Source organism: Boleophthalmus pectinirostris, unplaced genomic scaffold, assembly GCF_026225935.1.
Source record: "Boleophthalmus pectinirostris isolate CB_2022bp ecotype Guang Dong unplaced genomic scaffold, ASM2622593v1 HiC_scaffold_19, whole genome shotgun sequence".
In the NCBI taxonomy this organism is placed as follows: domain Eukaryota; kingdom Metazoa; phylum Chordata; class Actinopteri; order Gobiiformes; family Gobiidae; genus Boleophthalmus; species Boleophthalmus pectinirostris.
Window position 1 is genome coordinate 34,229,128 of NW_026571140.1, and position 19,402 is coordinate 34,248,529.

At 41.0% G+C, this 19,402-nt stretch overlaps 1 protein-coding gene across 1 annotated transcript in view; it reads right to left on the bottom strand.

Moving 5' to 3' along the window:
• The window catches only part of adamtsl3 (ADAMTS-like 3), a 503,662-nt gene that overhangs the window by 181,822 nt on the left and 302,438 nt on the right, over positions 1 to 19,402 (bottom strand). The window contains exon 4 of the mRNA XM_055154339.1: positions 13,180 to 13,322. Coding sequence (XP_055010314.1) covers positions 13,180 to 13,322 — 143 coding nt within the window. The remainder of the gene's footprint in view (positions 1 to 13,179; positions 13,323 to 19,402) is intronic.

A 19,402-nucleotide genomic window follows, 5' to 3' on the forward strand; every position in this document is an offset into this window, starting at 1 on the left:
TGTTATATTTTTTAAATGTTATATTCTGTTGTCTTTAATAAAACTGTTCATTAGCAATCACATTCTTGTAGTGTAATTAACAATTTATGACTTCATATTGTGTGTGGTAAAAAGTCCATCCATCCGTTTATCCATCTATTTTCTTACGCTTATCCGGGGCCAAGTCGCGGGGTCAGCAGTCTAAGCAGGAACTCCCAGACTTCCTCATCCCGGACACTTCCTCCGGCTCCTCCGGGGGGACCCCAATGCGTTCCCAGGCCAGCCGAGAGACATAGTCCCTCCAGCATGTCCTGGGTCTTCCCCGGGGCCTCCTCCCAGTGAGACATGTCCAGAAAACCTCCTGAGAGAAACGTCAAGTCGGCAGATGCTTGAGCCACATCAGCTGCTCCTCTCAACATGGAGGAGCAGCGTCTCTACTCTGAGCTCCTAGTGTGTGACTAAGCTTCTCACCCTATCTCTAAGGGAGCGCCTAGCCACCCTACAGAGGAAAGTCATTTCACCTGCTTGTATCTGTGATCTTGTCCTTTCGGTCATTACCCAAAGCTTATGACTGGTGAGGGTAAGAACACTGATTGTCCCTCTTCACCATAATGGTCCGATACAGCGACCGCATCACTGCTGACGCTACACCGGCCCATAAAAATTCCTACAAGTGGTATTTAAGTGAAAGCCGACCAATATCTTTTGATAATTACAAATCGAAAAAGATAATGTGTAAAATGTTTCAGTTCTATAACACAGTTGACTAGAAATTGACCTTAACATCGCACTAAAGGTAGCCAGGCTGGCACCACCTAGTGCCTCCACTCAATTTCATTTCTCTCCAGCGACTAGGTCAGAAATCAGAATACACTAGACAGTTCACAAAAATCCTGGAAGTGTGAGTTTGGGCACCATCCAGTCAGCGAAGAGCCATACATTCTGTGCTGGCAACGATTCCCGAGATCGAGTATTTAAAGCTGAAATAAAGAGAATGTTTGGTTAATTTCATCAAGGGGAAAGACATAATTGTCCTTCTTCCTATGGGATTTGGGAAAAGCTTAATGGCGCATTACATATCCAAATAGCAATGATTGGTTAAATGAAAAAAAATACCCGCCTACCATCAAGCGAACGAATTCTAACACTGCAAGGTCAGACCAGCTGAAACCAGCTGATGAATAAGGCTACAGTAAAGGTGCACTATGTAACTTTTCTGGTGGACAGTCTGCCTGCCACTTTTCTCCGTGGAAATGTTAATGCTTTTTCTGGAATGTTCCACAGTATGACACCAAACAAACGAGCAGGCGATGTCACCATGTCGCTATAGGTCAGATCTGTGGATAGGCGAACTGACTCTTAATGGGTCTGGTGAAAAGGCTTTTGTGTGAACACTTGGACCTGCTGGTAATGTGATCCCATCTTGTTAGCGGCGGTAATGGACAGACTTCCTATGTGTGCGAACGTGATAATTTGTCCTGGGGCTGTGCAGTAACATTAGAGAAAAGTGGAGAGAGGCCATTTTGTCCCTCCCTTAGTAATCAGCGCTAAAAGGCAAGAGGAGACCAGACAACCATAGAGTTATAATAATGAGACACTAAATACATTTGAGTCATTATGCGCGTTATATGCACACAGCAGGGCTCCAGGGTGGGCGGTCATTTAGAAACGAAGCAGTTTAAACACGCACAAAACTCAAAATAGCAGATAAAAAGACCAAGACTAAATTAAAACTTAAAAGGCTTGTACTCCATTTTGGTGTGTGAATGTGTGGATGGTTCCTTGATGTAACTCGAGTGTCTTAAAGATGGAAAAGCGCGATATAAAAATGTGACTTGTGACTCGTTTACTTGGTTAATTCTCTCACTCTGATGCAGAACCATGGCAAACAACTAGGGATGTAACGATATCTAAATCTCTTGGTACGATTTTATCACGATATACATCTCACAGTAGGATATTTATTGCGATATTTTGTAGAGGCTGATATAATTGTAGATAGGACATGTCCCTGCTTTTAAAATACCTTGGCAACATTTTGGTGTGAATTATTTCCATCATAATCCCAAGAATTCAAGTAAAAACAATCAGATATATATAGTCGTTCCCTATGTTTATAAGCTGTTCCTACTATAAAACCATGCATTTAAGCAAAGAAACTCGTGAGACTTTTGACGATACGGTATCACGATATTTCGGGTATTGTTACATCCCTACAAACAACTGTCTGGATTTATAGTTACAAGCAGTTGTTTCCACTTGGATCTCAGCCACTAACATCTGCTTGGGTTAAACTGTCCCTGGATGTTGCTTGTTTGTGGTTCACAGCCAACAAAATGTCTTACTACTTTTGCAGTATACTGTATTAGAGGATGTTACTGCTTTGCCACGATTGCTCCAGAGTAAAGCACCTGGAGTACTCTTATGTCGTTATGGAGATGCTACTAGACAAGATTAGTTGAACAAAAACTGTAAATGGATAAAAGTAAAATAGTTGTATGGTGTTTAAGTCTATTTTCTATTATTTATTTATTTATTTATGTATTTAGCTTATTGAGTGTCTATTTCTATTCTCATGCTGTTCTTAAATTGGACTTTCTTGCCTGACAATACCGTCCTGTATATGCATTATACAGGAACTGAAGGGATGGCACTGTCACCCAATGGACTTTCTCCATTGTGGGACAAATAAAGGTTCTCTTAAGCTATACGTTCAGACTGCAGGGCTTAATGCTCAATTTGGATTTTTTTTGTGTGTGAAATCTGATGTTTTTGTGAGGTCTGTAAAGGTCAAGTTAGCTCTTATATGCATTAACATACAGTCCATGGCATTTAATAGCAAGGTTATGTGTAACCCAGGTATTTTCTGTTCCTGGCCCTCTCTACCTAATATTTTGGCCGCCGTTGTTCTAAACTATCGTGAGACTTCGCGCACGTATTGCGAGACTAATTGCGCCAAGATCTTTACACATGGCCCCGCGCCTGCTACCATTCAGTCGTGTGTTGTGTCGGTCCCGGGTGTGACTGAGCTGCTGCAGGTAGGCGATTATTGCTCTAAAAACTCACTGTTTCGCTCTAAAAGTATATTAAATTAACTCTTATGCCATCAACTGCCCTAGATGCCTCTTGCCTTAGCGACGAAGTGCTGTCGTGATCTTATGTATGTGGTTAAACTAAGTGGAACTGGTGAGTTAACTTTGTTGTTGCAGCTCGGAGCTAATGCTAATGCTAATGCTAATGCTAATGCACTCCGAATAATACACTTAATATGGACCTGAGAGCTGGTGCTGGCACTAGCCTCACTTGTTCGCATTCACTTACATGACCGCTTTTAAAGGCGATATGTATATATATTCTGACTAATGCAATTTATTCGGTTTTGTACTATATTGACAACAGATAATGATTGATATAACCCTGTTATATCAATGTTGTTATGTCAAACCCTGTTTGAGTAATTAAAAATGACTTAATACGTATGGTTAATGGGAAATATTTTTCTATGAGTATTCTTGATATTGACTAATACTTATACATGTACATGGATGGAATAATTATTCTGATTTATTATGACAAAATGTTATGATGTTTGAAAAATGTTTTATAGTGACTTAGTTCTACTTAAATAATTGTATTACTCACTGCTGGTCCTGTTTTGCACAGGCCAGGTTCCAAAACTGGACTTTCCTGAAACTGGACTCTCCTGAAACTGGACTCTCAGACACTGGATGGCGAGCTAAGGCCTAGAGCCCGAACCAAACTAAGAGTGCAAGCATCTGCCGGTGCGGTAGGAGGCGTAGCAGCCGCTCAACCTCACACACACTCACATACCCACTGCCCCCTGCTGTGGTCACTGGGCCCTTATTGACTCTGCTAGAAATCACCCACCTTACCATAACCTTCTCCGGAACTCTCTCTTTTTTTTTTTGCCTTTCACATGACCTCCGTGTGGATTATATTAACTTTTGTTACTGCTCATTAGCACTCAGACTAAGGACTATGATGCATTGAATCCCTCATAGACTCTGAACTTAATCACAAGAATGTGCACATCTGTAAATATTGTAAATACTGTCTGTTGGTACACTGTAAATAATAACACCACAACTAAGCACTACAATCTTGTGTAAGTGTCTTATTAAACACCTTCCTTCCCTCCGAGCCGAACCCTGTCTTCTGATCTAGCCATTTACTATTACTATTGTTGTTATTATTACTACTACCACTATACCTCCTATTGTGGCATTGTATAAGTGCTACATATGCTTTTATTTTGGCGAGCAGAAGTTATGGTAAAAACGTTACTTTAGTATAAAGAAGAGACGCAAAGTAAACACAGCAACGTTAATGGTGAAAAGTTATGTAAAAACCCTAAAGATAGCAACACTCGACAGAGGAACAAGGTTTGTTTTATTTGTGACTGTATATTTAAGTTTCTTGTTATTTGTATTAAATTAATGTTAAACTCTGTAAATGAGCGGTGATACGGTGATCATATGATAATTTCTATTATTTTCTTCTTGTCTAGCTCTTACGCTGGTTCTATGACCCGGCAAGGAAAAGATTAAAAGTAATTTAATCATCAGTTCTGGGCTTCTCAATTTGACTGGATGCTACAAGGTCGTTCACATTTCCAATTAAATGTGACTTGTATATGATCTCCAGTGTGAATTTTAAATGCCCCAAAAATGTCCCGCATGCGCATTGGAGGACACGAGGACGTCACAGGTAGCGGGTGTGCTAAGTGTTTACAGAAGTTGCCTAAACTCAAGGCTTGTCTCCCAAAATATGGTCCAGTTCTTCGTAAAATGGACAGGTTACACATCCACGGCCGCTTCATTTGTTTGAGTCTTTAGCTTCCTTGTATTTGGCTCGTCCGGTTCAGATAAGACCCCTTCAATTTGGCCTGTATACAGTGATCCCCCCAAATATTAATGAACTCACTAACCTTGCTTTCCTTCCATTGACTAGACTCTGAGCCTGACGTGTAGGTGGGATGAATGTGACCTGACCGTTCAGACTGAAGTCGCATGTCAAAAGATCAGATACGTATCGGTTTTAGAAGCACATATCCAAGTGGTCTGCGTTGCATGTCAAAAAATCGGATCTGTGTCATTCAGACTGTCATTAAAAGATCAGATACAGGTCGCATAGGGGCGAATAAATCGGATTTGGGTCACTTCAGGCTGCAATCTGAACATAGCCTTTGATAAGTTTAACGCCATAATGTTGAGCATGCAGGTAAAGCATCTCAACTGAGACAAGCAGTTATTCAAAGCAAATGACTCTAGATATATTACACATTTTGAAACTTAATAAAGATGGTCTGCCAAACCTTTAAACTGTTAAAACTGTCCTGAGAAAGGTGTCATACAGGACAAAAACACCTCACAGTTGTGGTTAATGTTGTATTAAAAAGTGTTGATGAATGTGGTCACAACATCGCCGCACTTAATAAGCCTTATAAAACCGCTCGTGTTTTTCTCACTGTGCTTCTTTTAGTGACAGACACAGACTTCCTGCGTTCTTATAAGGGCAGAATAGTTGGACGGATGGAGCAGACTGGCGCTATAATAGGCAGTGGCACAGCAGCGGGCCGTAGCTCGTCCAAAACCAACAGTGGAGCAGAGGCTCGTCTGGAGTGGACTTTAACAGGGATCAGAACAAGGAAGAAAGCCGGTCTGGAGAGTTTAACAGAAATAAATGGCAAAGCTAACTATCCAAAATACATTCTTAAAGTTGTATTGCACTGAACCAACAAAATGCACTGATAAAAATACAATAAAAACAGATTAAAGTCATAAAATGTGCTGAGGTGATGGTTATGAGACTTTCTGGAGGTGGGAAGTCAACTACATGATTACACTGAGACAAAGTTAAACTCATAATTCAGAACATTCTCCGTGAAAATACAATACGTGAACATTATAGCCAGAGGAACAACTTTTTCATGAACACCAACCCTCCTCAAGGCCAAGTAAGAGTCAGGTTTATAAAGACGCAAGCTCACTCACAGTAAGCTTACTCATGTTTGTTTGTTTTTTTTCTTTTCTTCAGTGCAATAAAAAACATCCATAATGAAAAAACATGATTTTATTGGAGTCTAACAATTGTTTATCTTTCCTTGGTCATGTTTGGTCGTAGGTTTTGTCTGCTTTCACAACTTCGCAGACTAAACTTCAGTGTTTGTTGTGAATAAAACTATAATCCACCAGGTCACAATAGTCAGACATAACTGTAGTCAAAGGCTGGTGTAATGACAAAACATGGTCATTGTCACTGCAATCCCTCTTCTGTGCAGGGTTCTTGTTAATAAATTGTGCATACATACAAAAAACGTATGAGTATTTGTGGTAAATTTGTAAAAGTAAGTTTGTGGAAGTGTTTGTTTTGTTCTTCCATACGCTTTTAAGAAGAATTCTACGTAAAGATGCAAGTAAAATCGCTCAGTCGTCCAGGTAGAATCCATGGCAAAAGGAGAAATTCAATTTGTCAACTGGTCAAAAGATTATTTGGTTGAATACATTTCACAGCTCATTCAAGCTTTTTCTTCAGTTCTGGTCAAAACACTGGTGGATACTTAATATCTGTCTGCAGAGAGGAGCTAACTACACTGAAACTACTCCGAAACTAACACACCTACTTGTTTACAGTTTCTGTTAGTTAGTTAGGCCTATTGAACTTGCACTGAATGTGGGGTCTTATTAGCAGAATCATTCAGGGCCATAAGTTTTGCTTTCACACCTGGTTATCCTTATTGTTTTCTTTGCTCTTCCCTTCAGACAGATATAAGGAAGTGTCCACTAGCGTTCTGACGTAAACGTAATAAACTTTTTAATAAACCAAATAAACTTTTACCCAGCTGATAAATTAAATTTCTCCTTTTGCCAATTCTACTTAAAGTTTCATAAATGAGGCTCCAGGTGTCATCCATAGTAAAAAAAAAAAAAATGTTTCAGAGGTAGTAATTTGATCTGTGCTTTTGAAATCCACTGCAAATAGGGCAAAATTACTTCTCTCTTAGGGTTGTGTAATGAAACAAACTTCAATTATGATTATTGCTGTAACTGTAAACAAAAGTTGTGTAATCTACATTATTACAGCGATAAATGGTCACTTTTTTATACAGCGCTTTTCTACCTTCAAGGTTCTCAAAGCACAATGAACTTAAGTGTGTTCATTGTGTGTATATGTGTCCATAACATGACGATTTTACTAGTGATGGGCAAATGAGACGGATTTCCGAAGCACGTCTTGTTCTTTCTGAAACAAATTGCTCCGAAGCACTGCCTCGGAGCTCGTCTCGCAGCAGCCGCTCACGTGACCAAAGTGTGGAAGTGTCGGTCCCTCCCCCTACTGCTTCGCTCTGCGTGTCAATCTCTTCAGTGTATCGAAGCGTTTCATTGGCTCAGCGAATGTTCCACTCTGCAATTGCTTCAGAGTGTTCAGCGCACTTCCGTGGTTTGACAAGTGCAAAACTGCTACAGTATAAAAGACGCACCAATATTTCTTAAAAATGTTGGGTAGTGAGATGTTTTGTGTGACGTTAGTGGTGATTTTGGCGACTTTTGGCATTTGTTTCATTTTCCATGGCATCTACAAGTGGAAAAAAGCGATCTATGGTTTGGGATCACTTTGATCTAATTGCACCTAACAAGGTCACCTGTTTTCTTATTTACAGCTGCTATTTATGTTGCTCTTTACATATTATTTTAAATCATCATTATTATTGTTGTTGTTAGGTACGGTGTCGCTCTGCACACAAGTATTGTCTTACACTAACAATACTTCATCGATGCTGAGACACCTGCGCGCCAATGGTTAAATTTGTCCACTAGAGGTCAGTGTTTCTCCGAGGCCTCAGACACGTCGAACCAATTGAGACAAAACTGCGACTGAGGTGTCAAAGCTTCACGAGGCTCCATTCGCCCGTCACTAGATTTTACCAAAACAGCAGACTGACAACCAAATGAGCTTTTTCTTTTCTTTTCTTTTTTTTCCCTCTCCTCTGTACTGCCTAGCTTTCAATGTCATTATTATTGTCTGGATAATCAAACGCATCCATTATCACATGAACTTCATTTTATCTCACATAAACTATATGAAAAGAGCAAAGAAGGACACTCAGAAGAAGAATACCTTGAAAACTGAATAGGCTTTTATAAGCACGGCAAATATGAAAGACGTGTTATTTGAACTTGAAGGATACCAAGACCGTTATAGGCATTTTACACGGTGATCTGCCTGTATCATTTCTTTTGTCGAGGGAGTCTGAATACATTTTAAAACGGAGCTACGGGTCAGATCCTAGACGCGCGCACTTCACTTTGAACCAATCACACGATCAATCTCTCCCAGATGTTTTGTGTTCACGATTTTCAATGATCAAAGCTCGGACCGTGCGTTTCCTGACCTGCTCATCAGACGTCATACATGCAGGTTAGCGCGGGTTATTTTAGCGGATAAAACACTATCACAGCAGGGAGTCATTAGCATAAATAAACCAGGAAATGAATGAGGGAAGGTAATGACTTTCCTAAAGGGACAAGTCTATATCGCATGTTCGTTGTAATTAATTAAAGCTTGAATTCAGTAGAACAAACCCGCTGAGGATGTGCTTTGATTTAGCTCCGTATTAAAGAGGCTATCAGCGTAATTGTTCACTAGAAATTGTTCATTAAGTAAAAACCGTATTTATATTTGACCTTTTCGAGCTTCTTCCTGTTCGAGGGCCACGTGTGGATATAGGGAAACACAAAACTATCCAAGTTCTCATTCACGCACTGTCGAGATTGAATGTAAAAAAATAAATACATACATACATACATAAGTAAATATATAACAGCATAAATTTATGAATAAATATATGAATAGCAAAGATAATTGCAAAGGTTTTTCAAGCAGTTGCTGAGTTCTTCTAGGGTTTGAACCATGTCTGAGAATGGTCAAAATGTTCTATATGTGTTCACGCTCTCACTGTCCTGGTTAAATAAAAGATAAATACCATGTTTTTCGGACTATAGGTCTTTCTGGAGTATAAGTCGCACCAGCCAAAAAATGCGTAATGAAGAAGAAAAAAACATATATAAGTCACACCGGACTCTAAGTCGAATTTTTGGGGGGAAATGTGTTTTATAAAATCAGAGACCAGGAACTGACATTTCAATAGAACAGAGAACAACAGACTGTTAATGTCACATATGAACAGTTTGCCAAACTCTCCATCTCACTCCAAATCACTAAATCCATTCAATTCTTCATCCTCAGTGTCACTTCTGAGCAACTCCACGACCTCTGGAGGTAAACAGAGCGCTGCTTCCTCTGCTCCGTAGCTGTCGTCAGACTCAGCATCAGTTCCAGTTAGAATTATTTCAGCCTTTCTGAATCCCGACAGGATGGTTTCGGTGTCACTGAAGTCCAGGCTTTGTCGATCCATCCAAGTGACTTCCAGGAAAGTTGCATGGTGCATCCTCCTGGTTCCCGTGAAGCTGTGTTCTCCATCCCCGCTTTCCGTCAGTCCCTCACAAGTTTCTCGCTCACTCCAAACTTTCTTTCTGCTGCTCGATTACCGTTTTCGGCTGCATATTTCATTACTTGTAGCAGGACACATGCAGGAGACATGCGCAGTAGAACCAAGTGACAGCGGTACAGGAGTAATAGAAGCAGCAGATATTGACACGCAAGTCTAGAGCCTCTCGCGGCTGTCAGGGTGAAAATTTTGATATATAAGTCGCACCAGAGTATAACTTGCAGGACCACCCAAACCATGAAAAAAATGACAACTTATAGTCCGAAAAATATGGTACTGATGTGGTAAATAATGTCTAACAGACTGTCTTTCTATCCTTGTGAAGAGAGTTGTGTTTTGCCAGAATTCAGTTATCATGCCTACGTAATGCCTGTGGATCTGCGGCTGAGGATCTGCTGCTGCGGGAGGCTCATACGGGGTTAAAAGTTATGAAATGTAACTTGGTGACTTCAGTCATTGCTCTTTTTAAAGGGATAGTCTCGTATGGGCTCCATTTCATTTCTTGTCTTTTCTTCAGCACAAAATGTAATTAAAATATATAATCTCTCACCAGATCTAAATTAACTAGAATATAAATCCTATTCTTTGAAGCTAAGGCTGCCTCGTCATATTTTTCTATTGCATTTATTTAACTTACCAATTTTACTTTATTTTATTCTTATGTCCATGTTAACTGTCTTGAAGTTGAAGCTCTTCTGTGTTTTTCAAGTCCATCTACACCAGAAATGCTCAAATCCTTTTCTTTGACCATTTCAACTCAACATAAATCATAGTTTTACTTAATACACTTAAACCAAACTAATTCACCTTTCAGCGCCCTCTGCTGGCTTTCTGTAGACACATTTCTTGTCAAAAAGATTTCAGGCATTTCACACATAAATTAGTTGAAGGTATGATTCAGAAAATCCTACGACCGAGCCAACCACCGAAGTTTGAATATGACATAACATAGGACCTTTAACTAAGAGCTAAAACTTTTCAGCTCCTCCAGCTATAATTACATTTCCAAATTTCTGGACAGTATTTTGACCAAAGTGAAATTGGAAGTGGCATCTCTCTGTCAGATTTCCTCATTAAAGCCCACAGTGAGTGACAGTGTGGGTCTGCGCTGGGCTAACTATGGACTCTGGCCGCAGGTTGTATGTATATTTCAGAGGGGCTGTCAGAAAGTGTCTGTATGACTCACCTGAAAAACAGATTCCAAATCTCAGAGTTACTCTCCTGGTTAAATAAAGGATGCTGAGTAAAGAGCGGGGGCCTCATTTAGAAAACTTTACCTACAATTCTTATTAAAAGTGTGAGTAGGAACAAAACTCCAACTCACTCACGCCACATCTCTCTCAGCAATGATCATTTTCTAGCCAAGCTGGTGCCACCCAGTGTCTCCGCTCAATTTAATTTCTTTCCAGCGACTAGGTCAGGAATCGTAATACATTAGACAGTTTCGCAAAAACCCCGGAAGTGCGAGTTCAAGCACCAGCCAATCAGCAAAGAACCATACATTTTGTGTTGGCAACGATTCCTGAGATCGAGGATTTAAAGCCAGAATAAGGGGAATGTTTGGTGAATTTTATCAAGGGGAAAGACGTTATTGCCCTTCTTCTTAGCAGATTTGGAAAAGCTTAATATACTAGTTATCCCATTTAGCGGCGCATTACATACGTCACGACCAAAGAGCAGCGATTGGGTAAATAAAAAAAGTACCAGCCCACAGTCGAGTGAATGAATATTAACACTGCGAGGTCAGACGGTTTCTACGAAGTGAAATGAAGTGAAACCGGCTGATGAATCAGGCTAGTATCTCAGGTAAGACACTTAAAAATAATTAAAAATGATTAAAATTGGTAACATTTTCAAAGTTAAAAAGGTGATGTTTCTTTAAAATTTCACAGTGGTGTCAGTGTCTGGGCTTTTTGTCAAGGACCTTAAGAGTCAGTTTGTGTAATGAACAGAGCAGTGATTGGTTAAATGAAAGAAAGTACCCGCCTACTGTCGAGCAAATGGATCTTAATGCTGTAAGGTCAGACGGTTTCTACGAAGTGAAACCGGCTGATGAATCAGGCTGATCACCTTCTACCTCATTGCTGAAAGTTTTAGGACCGGACTTCTCATTTCCACGTCAAGTTGTCTCTTTATAAATCACAACCTTAACATGAAAAGTCACGTACGAAACAACATAAGACCTCTGACATTATTCAACATGGTGACTTATAGAATGTGTTTTATTTGGTATGTATTTTGATGAGAATTGAAAAAAAAAAAAAAAAAAAAAACTTAAAAGGACAAAGGAAGTTGTTGCTACTCATTTAAAGCATTGGTTTTCAAAGTGGGGTCCTTGTGACATGGATTGGGGGGCCTCCAAAACTTGTAATATTAATGATCATTACTTAAATACTACAATTTTGTAATATATACAATCCCAAACATACTGTATATAGCCTAGTCATATATGGAACAGTGCCAGTGGAAAAGAAATGTAGTTTTATACATGGTTTCAGGCTACGTTTATATGATGATGGTCTGAACAGAAGACACAAAAGCTGCATCGCGTCTTCAATTTTTATTCCACGTTAAGACGAGCGTTTTCAGGAGGAAATCTGTGTGCATACGGTGACGCAAAAGTCTGTGGAATTTGATTGGGTATGCGTGCCAGGCGGCTCGGCGGTGACGTATGTGACGTAAACGCGTAAATGACGTGAGCAGATCTGACCAGAGTTTTGCGTCTTGGACAGTGTAGACGGAAACGCTACAGCGGAGCGTATTCAACTTTTCCACTCTGGAGGGTGGTTTCAGATTTTTGCATTTTTAAGCCCCAAAAACGCCACCACCATTTAAACAAAAGGAACTTCTGATAAAATATTTTGTCATTTTTACCCACAAGTGTAAACAGGTCCTAAGCTTCTTAACAGTTTCATTGTGATGCGGCTTTGAGGATTGGCAGGAGGTCCTTAGGATACTTTCATATCAATAAAAAGTTCTCAGCCTCAACACATGTAAAATATGTCTTGTTTTTTTTACTTGGTTTGATAGAACTGCCTGTTCATGTTGCGAGGGCCCTGATACGAGCCCTTGTACTTTTTCTTATTTCATTTCTGTATGTCCAGCTTCTGATAAAAGAGAACTCTCAATCTCATGGACATGTAAAATATGAATGGAAATCTGTAATCTGCCTATTTTTTGTCAAATCAACCATTCTCAGAAGAATCTAGACAAATCTGTATTCCAAATCCACAAATAAAAAATAACCCGCCCAAAAAAACAAAAAAATCCCCCAAAAATTTGACTTGTTTGCCCGATTTCAAGTCCCAAAATCTCATGTAGTGAGATTTGCTTCAGCTCTGACACGGGAATTGTCAAGACCCAACAAATGCTCAGGCCTGTTCTTATATTTACCCCCAAAAATGTAGACCGAATTTAAAATCTGACTTTCCTCTGTGCAGAGCTTGTTCCCAATTTAAATGAGAGCACAGAGATGATTAGACGACCACAGAGCCCAAAACTTCAGAGACTCAGCTTCACAAAGAGTCCAGCCATTTGTCTGAGCTCAAAGAGTTCAGAAACAAATTTAGTTTGAACTGAAATTGATTTTGGTGTTTAAGGAAAAATAGACCTGTGGTAAATATGTAAAACAGTTGACAAAAAAAAAAAAAAAAAATGTTGGATTTGCTCACCCAGAGTCCAGGCACCGGCGCAGAGAGTACGAAGCTCCGCCCCCACAGGTACGAGAACAGTCGCTCCAGGGTCCCCAGGCGTCCCACCCGCTGTCCTGGGACGAGTCTGGATCTGTCACATCTGAGCGAGGAAACCTGGAAACCTGCAAAAACAACACAAAACAACCACATATGTTCATACACTGTACATAAAATAGACTGAACATTATGAGAAAAGCTTAAAAAGGTAGAAAACACGGTGGATAAACTTGTATTACATTTAAAAGTATAACATTATGATTTCAAAATATGACACAAAACACATTTCTTAATTAAAAATAAAGCTGGCACCCTAATTAAGGAGACAAATTCAAAGTTGCCAAGGGAACATTCACAGTTTCACATGATTAAAATTTTACCAAACGGTAACAAACCCTAAATTAAATCCAACCCAGGTCTAACAGAGGACTGCAAGTCAAGTAGATCAGGTTTAGTCCTGGTTTAGACCTGACTTAGTCTTGGTTTAGATCTGGTTTAGACCTGGATTAGCCCTGGTTTAGTCCTGATTTAGATCTAGTTTAGTCCTGGGTTAGACTGCTTCATTCCAGATTTAGTCCTGGTTTAGTCCTGTATTAGACCTACTTTAGTCCTTGTTTAGTCCAGGGTTAGATCAGATTTAAACCTGGATTAGACCTGCTTTAGTCTTGATTTAGTCCTGGTTTAGTCCTGGGTTATACCTGCTTTAGGTTTGTCATTCTTGATGGTAAAAAAAGTTTTCAAATCCCACATTTCAGTCCAGATTTAGTCCGGATTCAGTCCTGGTTTAGTCCTGGATTAGACCTGCTTTAGTCCTGGTTTAGTCCTGGATTAGACCTGCTTTAGTCCTGGTTTAGTCCTGGATTAGACCTGCTTTAGTCCTGGTTTAGTCCTGGATTAGACCTGCTTTAGTCCTGTGGTAGTCCTGGTTTAGTCCTGGTTTAGTCCTGGTATAGTCCTGGATTAGCCCTGGTTTAAATTAGTCATTTGTGATGGTAAAAATTTTTTCAAATCCCACATTTCAGTCCAGATTTAGTCCAGATTTAGTCTGGATTTAGTCCAGATTTAGTCCGGATTCAGTCCTGGTTTAGTCCTGGGTTATACCTGCTTTAGGTTTGTCATTCTTGATGGTAAAAAAAGTTTTCAAATCCCACATTTCAGTCCAGATTTAGTCCGGATTCAGTCCTGGTTTAGTCCTGGATTAGACCTGCTTTAGTCCTGGTTTAGTCCTGGTTTAGTCCTGGATTAGACCTGCTTTAGTCCTGGTTTAGTCCTGGTTTAGTCCTGGATTAGACCTGCTTTAGTCCTGGTTTAGTCCTGGTTTAGTCCTGGATTAGATCTGCTTTAGTCCTGTGGTAGTCCTGGTTTACTCCCGGTTTAGTCCCGGTTTAGTCCCGGTTTAGTCATGGTTTAGTCCTGGTTTAGTCCTGGTTTAGTCCTGGATTAGTCCTGGTTTAAATTTGTCATTTGTGATGGTAAAAAAGTTTTCAAATCCCACATTTAGTCCAGATTTAGTCCAGATTTAGTCCGGATTTAGTCCAGATTTAGTCTGGATTCAGTCCTGGTTTAGTCCTGGATTAGACCTGCTTTAGTCCTGGTTTAGTCCTGGATTAGCTTTGTCATTTGTGATGGTAAAAAAAAAAGTTTTCAAATCCCACATTTGAACATGTGTAAAACCTCCACAGAATCTTAATTGGAGAGTGTCAGTCTTCATCTCCTCCACAGACTCTCCATCTGCCTGCAGGGCCTCCCACTGAGCACACTCCTCACCAAAACCTGTTCAGGACCCAAGGGAATGAAAACTACAGAAAATCAATCTTTATAACGATGTCGCTCACAACTTCAAGACAAATATCACCAAGTTACGTATTTATTTTGGAAAGAATAGGCAATGTATGTATGTTTTTGCATACAGCATCTTGCGAATACTGTATTTATTTTGGTCTTCAAAATAAAAAAAATAAAAATGCAATGTTTCTTGAGAGTCTGTCATCTGCTTGTCTCCTTGGAGATGTTATTGCTCATGTCTAGTTTTAACTTTAGCAGATGGTGCCAGCTGTGGTACTGGTCAGATCTTTGGAGAGGCAAGCCTTCTCTTAAAATCTCTTGAATAACATGTCCATATCTGTGTTATTCATCGTACTTTTGAGCAATTAAAAAAGCCCATAATTAACATGCCGGATAGATATATTTAATGCTGTACTGTGGAATATGCCGTACACACAAGTCGTCCCTGGACTCCCGACCAGAAAAGTTGCACAGTGCACCTTTAAAGCAGAGTTATCTTTCTCTATTAGTAAATCTGACAAAATCTAGGGAGACATTTGGAAACATGTGATGACGACTTCCGGTGGGCTCTATTTGCAGTAGTAAGTCTGACAAAATCTAAGAAAAATCAGAAAAGTTACACAGTGCACCTTTAAAGCAGAGTTATCTTTCTCTGTTAGTGCCTCTGACAGCCCCTGTGTCTCTCGCTGCATAAACCGTGGATACAGAACTCTGCGGTGGTTAAACAATGGTCTGGTGCAGTGTCCTGGGGCAAAGCTGTGGAGCGTCTCCCCTCAGGCCTGTGGTATTTCTGCTGCAGGTCTGTGCGGCTGCAGGTCTGTTCTGCTGCAGGTCTGTGCGGCTGCAGGTCTGTTTCGTTGCAGGTCTGTGCGGCTGCAGGTCTGTTCTGCTGCAGGTCTGTGCGGCTGCAGGTCTGTTTCGTTGCAGGTCTGTGCTGCTGCAGGTCTGTTTCGTTGCAGGTCTGTGCTGCAGGTCTGTGCGGCTACGGGTCTGTGCTACTGTGGGTGTGTGCGGCTGCAGGTCTGCGCCGCTGTAGGTCTGTTCTGCTGCAGGTCTGTGCGGCTGCAGGTCTGTTCTGCTGCAGGTCTGTGCTGCTGCGGGTCTGTGCTACTGTGGGTGTGTGCGGCTGCAGGTCTGCGCCGCTGTAGGTCTGTGTTGTAGGTCTGTGTTGTAGGTCTATGTTGCTGCAGGTCTGTGCTGCTACAGGTCTGTGCTGCTGCAGGTTTGTTTTATTGCAGGTCTGTTTTATTGCAGGTCTGTGCTGCTGCGGATCTGTGTTGCTGCAAGTCTGTGCTGCTGCTGGTCTGTGCTGCTGCGGGTCTGTGTTGCTGCAGGTCTGTGCTGCTGCTGGTCTGTGCAGTTGCAGGTCTGTGCCGCTGCGGGTCTATGTTGCTGCAGGTCTGTGCGGCTTCAGGTCTGTGCTGCTGCTGGTCTGTGTTGCTGCAGGTCTGTGCTGCTGCTGGTCTGTGTTGCTGCAGGTCTGTGCTGCTGCAGGTCTGTTTCGTTGCAGGTCTGTGTTGCTGCAGGTCTGTGTTGCTGCAGGTCTGTGCTGCTGCAGGTCTGTTTAATTGCAGGTCTGTGTTGCTGCAGGTCTGTGTTGCTGCAGGTCTGTGCTGCTGCGGGTCTATGTTGCTGCAGGTCCGTTTCGCTGCAGGTCTGTGTTGCTGCTGGTCTGTGTTGCTGCAGGTCTGTTCTGCTGCAGGTCTGTGCTGCTGCAGGTCTGCGCCGCTGTAGGTCTGTGTTGTAGGTCTGTGTTGTAGGTCTATGTTGCTGCAGGTCTGTGCTGCTGCAGGTCTGTTTTATTGCAGGTCTGTGCTGCTGCAGGTCTGTTCTGCTGCAGGTCTGTGTGGTTGCAGGTCTGTGCTGCTGCAGGTCTGTTCTGCTGCAGGTCTGTGTGGTTGCAGGTCTGTGCTGCTGCGGGTCTGTGCTGCTGCGGGTCTATGTTGCTGCAGGTCTGTGCTGCTGCAGGTCTGTGCTGCTGCTGGTCTGTGTTGCTGCTGGTCTGTGTTGCTGCAGGTCTGTGTTGCTGCTGGTCTGTGTTGCTGTGGTCTGTGTTGCTGCAGGTCTGTGCTGGGTCTGTGTCTGTCTGCTGCAGGTCTGTGCTGCTGTCTGTTGCTGCAGGTCTGTGTGCTGCTGGTCTGTGCTGCTGTGGGTCTATGTTGCTGCAGGTCTGTGTGGCTTCAGGTCTGTTCTGCTGCAGGTCTGTGCTGCTGCGGGTCTATGTTGCTGCAGGTCTGTGCGGCTGCTGGTCTGTGCTGCTGCAGGTCTGTTTCTGCAGGTCTATGTTGCTGCAGGTCTGTTCTGCTGCAGGTCTGTGTTGCTGCTGGTCTGTGCTGCTGCAGGTCTGTGTTGCTGCAGGTCTGTTTCGTTGCAGGTCTGTGCTGCTGCTGCAACAAAAGCTGCTGTTATCTCATTAGCTCAGTGCTAACGTGGCTAATGCCCAGGACAGAGCTGGTTTATGTGCAGAGGAGCATGAGCCGACTCCATGGTCCAAGGAAACTCACAGGTCAGAGTTTTCATTTCCGAGTGAAAACAGAAAATCATACTAAAGATACACTGTGTAATCTGGTTCTGCTTGTCTCATAACGTTATAGCTTTGAATACAATCTTCCAAAACGTATATATTTAAACTTGCATATTATCTTCATTAAGACAAGCAGGTAAAGCCATGTCACGGGCCAGATCTGTGGAGAGGCGATCCCACTCACAGTCTGCAGGTTTTAAATGTCATCCATCTATAAATTCAAGAAACGTCCGACTGTGTCTGTTTGTCTGTTCCACCCATAACTCTCAAACCGCTCATCCGACCGATCTCAAATTCAGAGGGTGTCTTCCTAACGGGACGGGTGTGTGCAGTGCTGATTTTCAGGTTGTTAGGACAAAAAAATCCCAAACATCTGGTAAAATTAGTGATTCATTTTAAATACTAGTTTTAATACAATCTTGTGTAATTGAATAACACAATATATATAAAAAAAATAAAAAAGTATGTCAGTCGTACTGTGGAACATTCCAGGACATGCAATTTTATCTCCATGTTGAAAAGCAGGTCAGACCCCCAACCAAAAAAAATAATAAAAAATGACATAGTGAATCTTTAATCCTTGAGAGTAAATGAAGAATTCCCTTTATGACAGTGGAATGTCAAACATGGCAACGACTCAAGGCTGTTTTATAATCGCCTGCCTGGTTCAGTGACACGGTGATGGGGGCACTATGTTGTATTAAGTGTAAAGGTGCACCAGTCTGTAACCTGTTTGTCTCCATGGAGATGATATTGCTTTCTAGAATGTTCCACAGTATGGCATTAAACCTTAATCTAAATCTAAACTAGGACTAAACCAGGACTGAACTGAAGACTAAACCAGGTCTAAACCAGGACTAAACTAGGACTAAACTAGCACCAAACCAGGACTAATCTTGGACTAGAACTAGGTATCGCGATGATTTGAGCGAATTTGCATGAAGAAAAACGAAAAACCCACCACTTCAATCCAGGTTAAAAATGCATTGTAAGACACGTTACTGACATTTGTACCGAGTAAAACATTACAATTTGTATTCTGTAATGCCGAACATTACTGCCTTACAGCAAAAAGCAACGCATTACAGTAATTCTTGACTTTTATAACACGTTACTCCCAACACTGCCTATTATACACAGAGACGTTGGAATCCAGAATGCGTTTTGAGTATTGGTAACACTTTATAATAACTACACCTTATTTAGCCTTAATAAAGCATGAACAAAGACTTAATTAATAATGATTCACGGTTAGTAACTACTTAATTACTACCTGAATTAGCATTTAACTTGCACTTAATTCTCCTGTGCTGTAAATAGTAACTCAATACTTCTTAATTACTCATGAACTAACCATTTGCATGTTTACAAATGTATATTTAAGTTCACATTTGAGCATTTATTAATGATTAGTAAGCTATGAGAGAATGATTTACTAATAATGCAATGCAATGATAATTCAGGCAGCTGTTATCTGTTAGTTAAGTTTTTCTGAGAGCTTTTCTAAAGTGAAGACTAATTATGTTTTATTAAGCATTTGTTAAGGTTGGTCAAATTCCAGAGAAACAATAATGCATTACTAGTAAATCATTCTCTTATGGCTTACTAATCATTAATAAATGCTCAAATTTGTACTTAAATATACATTTACAAATGCACACACAAATGCTTAATTCATGAGTAATTAAGTAAGAAATAACTATTTACAGCACAGGCGAATTAAGTGCAAGTTAAGTGCTAATTCAGGTACTAATTAAGTAGTTACTAAGCGTGAATCATTATTAATTAAGTCTTTGTTCATGCTTTATTAAGGCTAAAAAGGTGTAGTTATTATAAAGTGTTACCTGAGTATTTATTACCTCATAAACAGATATCAGAGCGCAGCACAGAGGACGG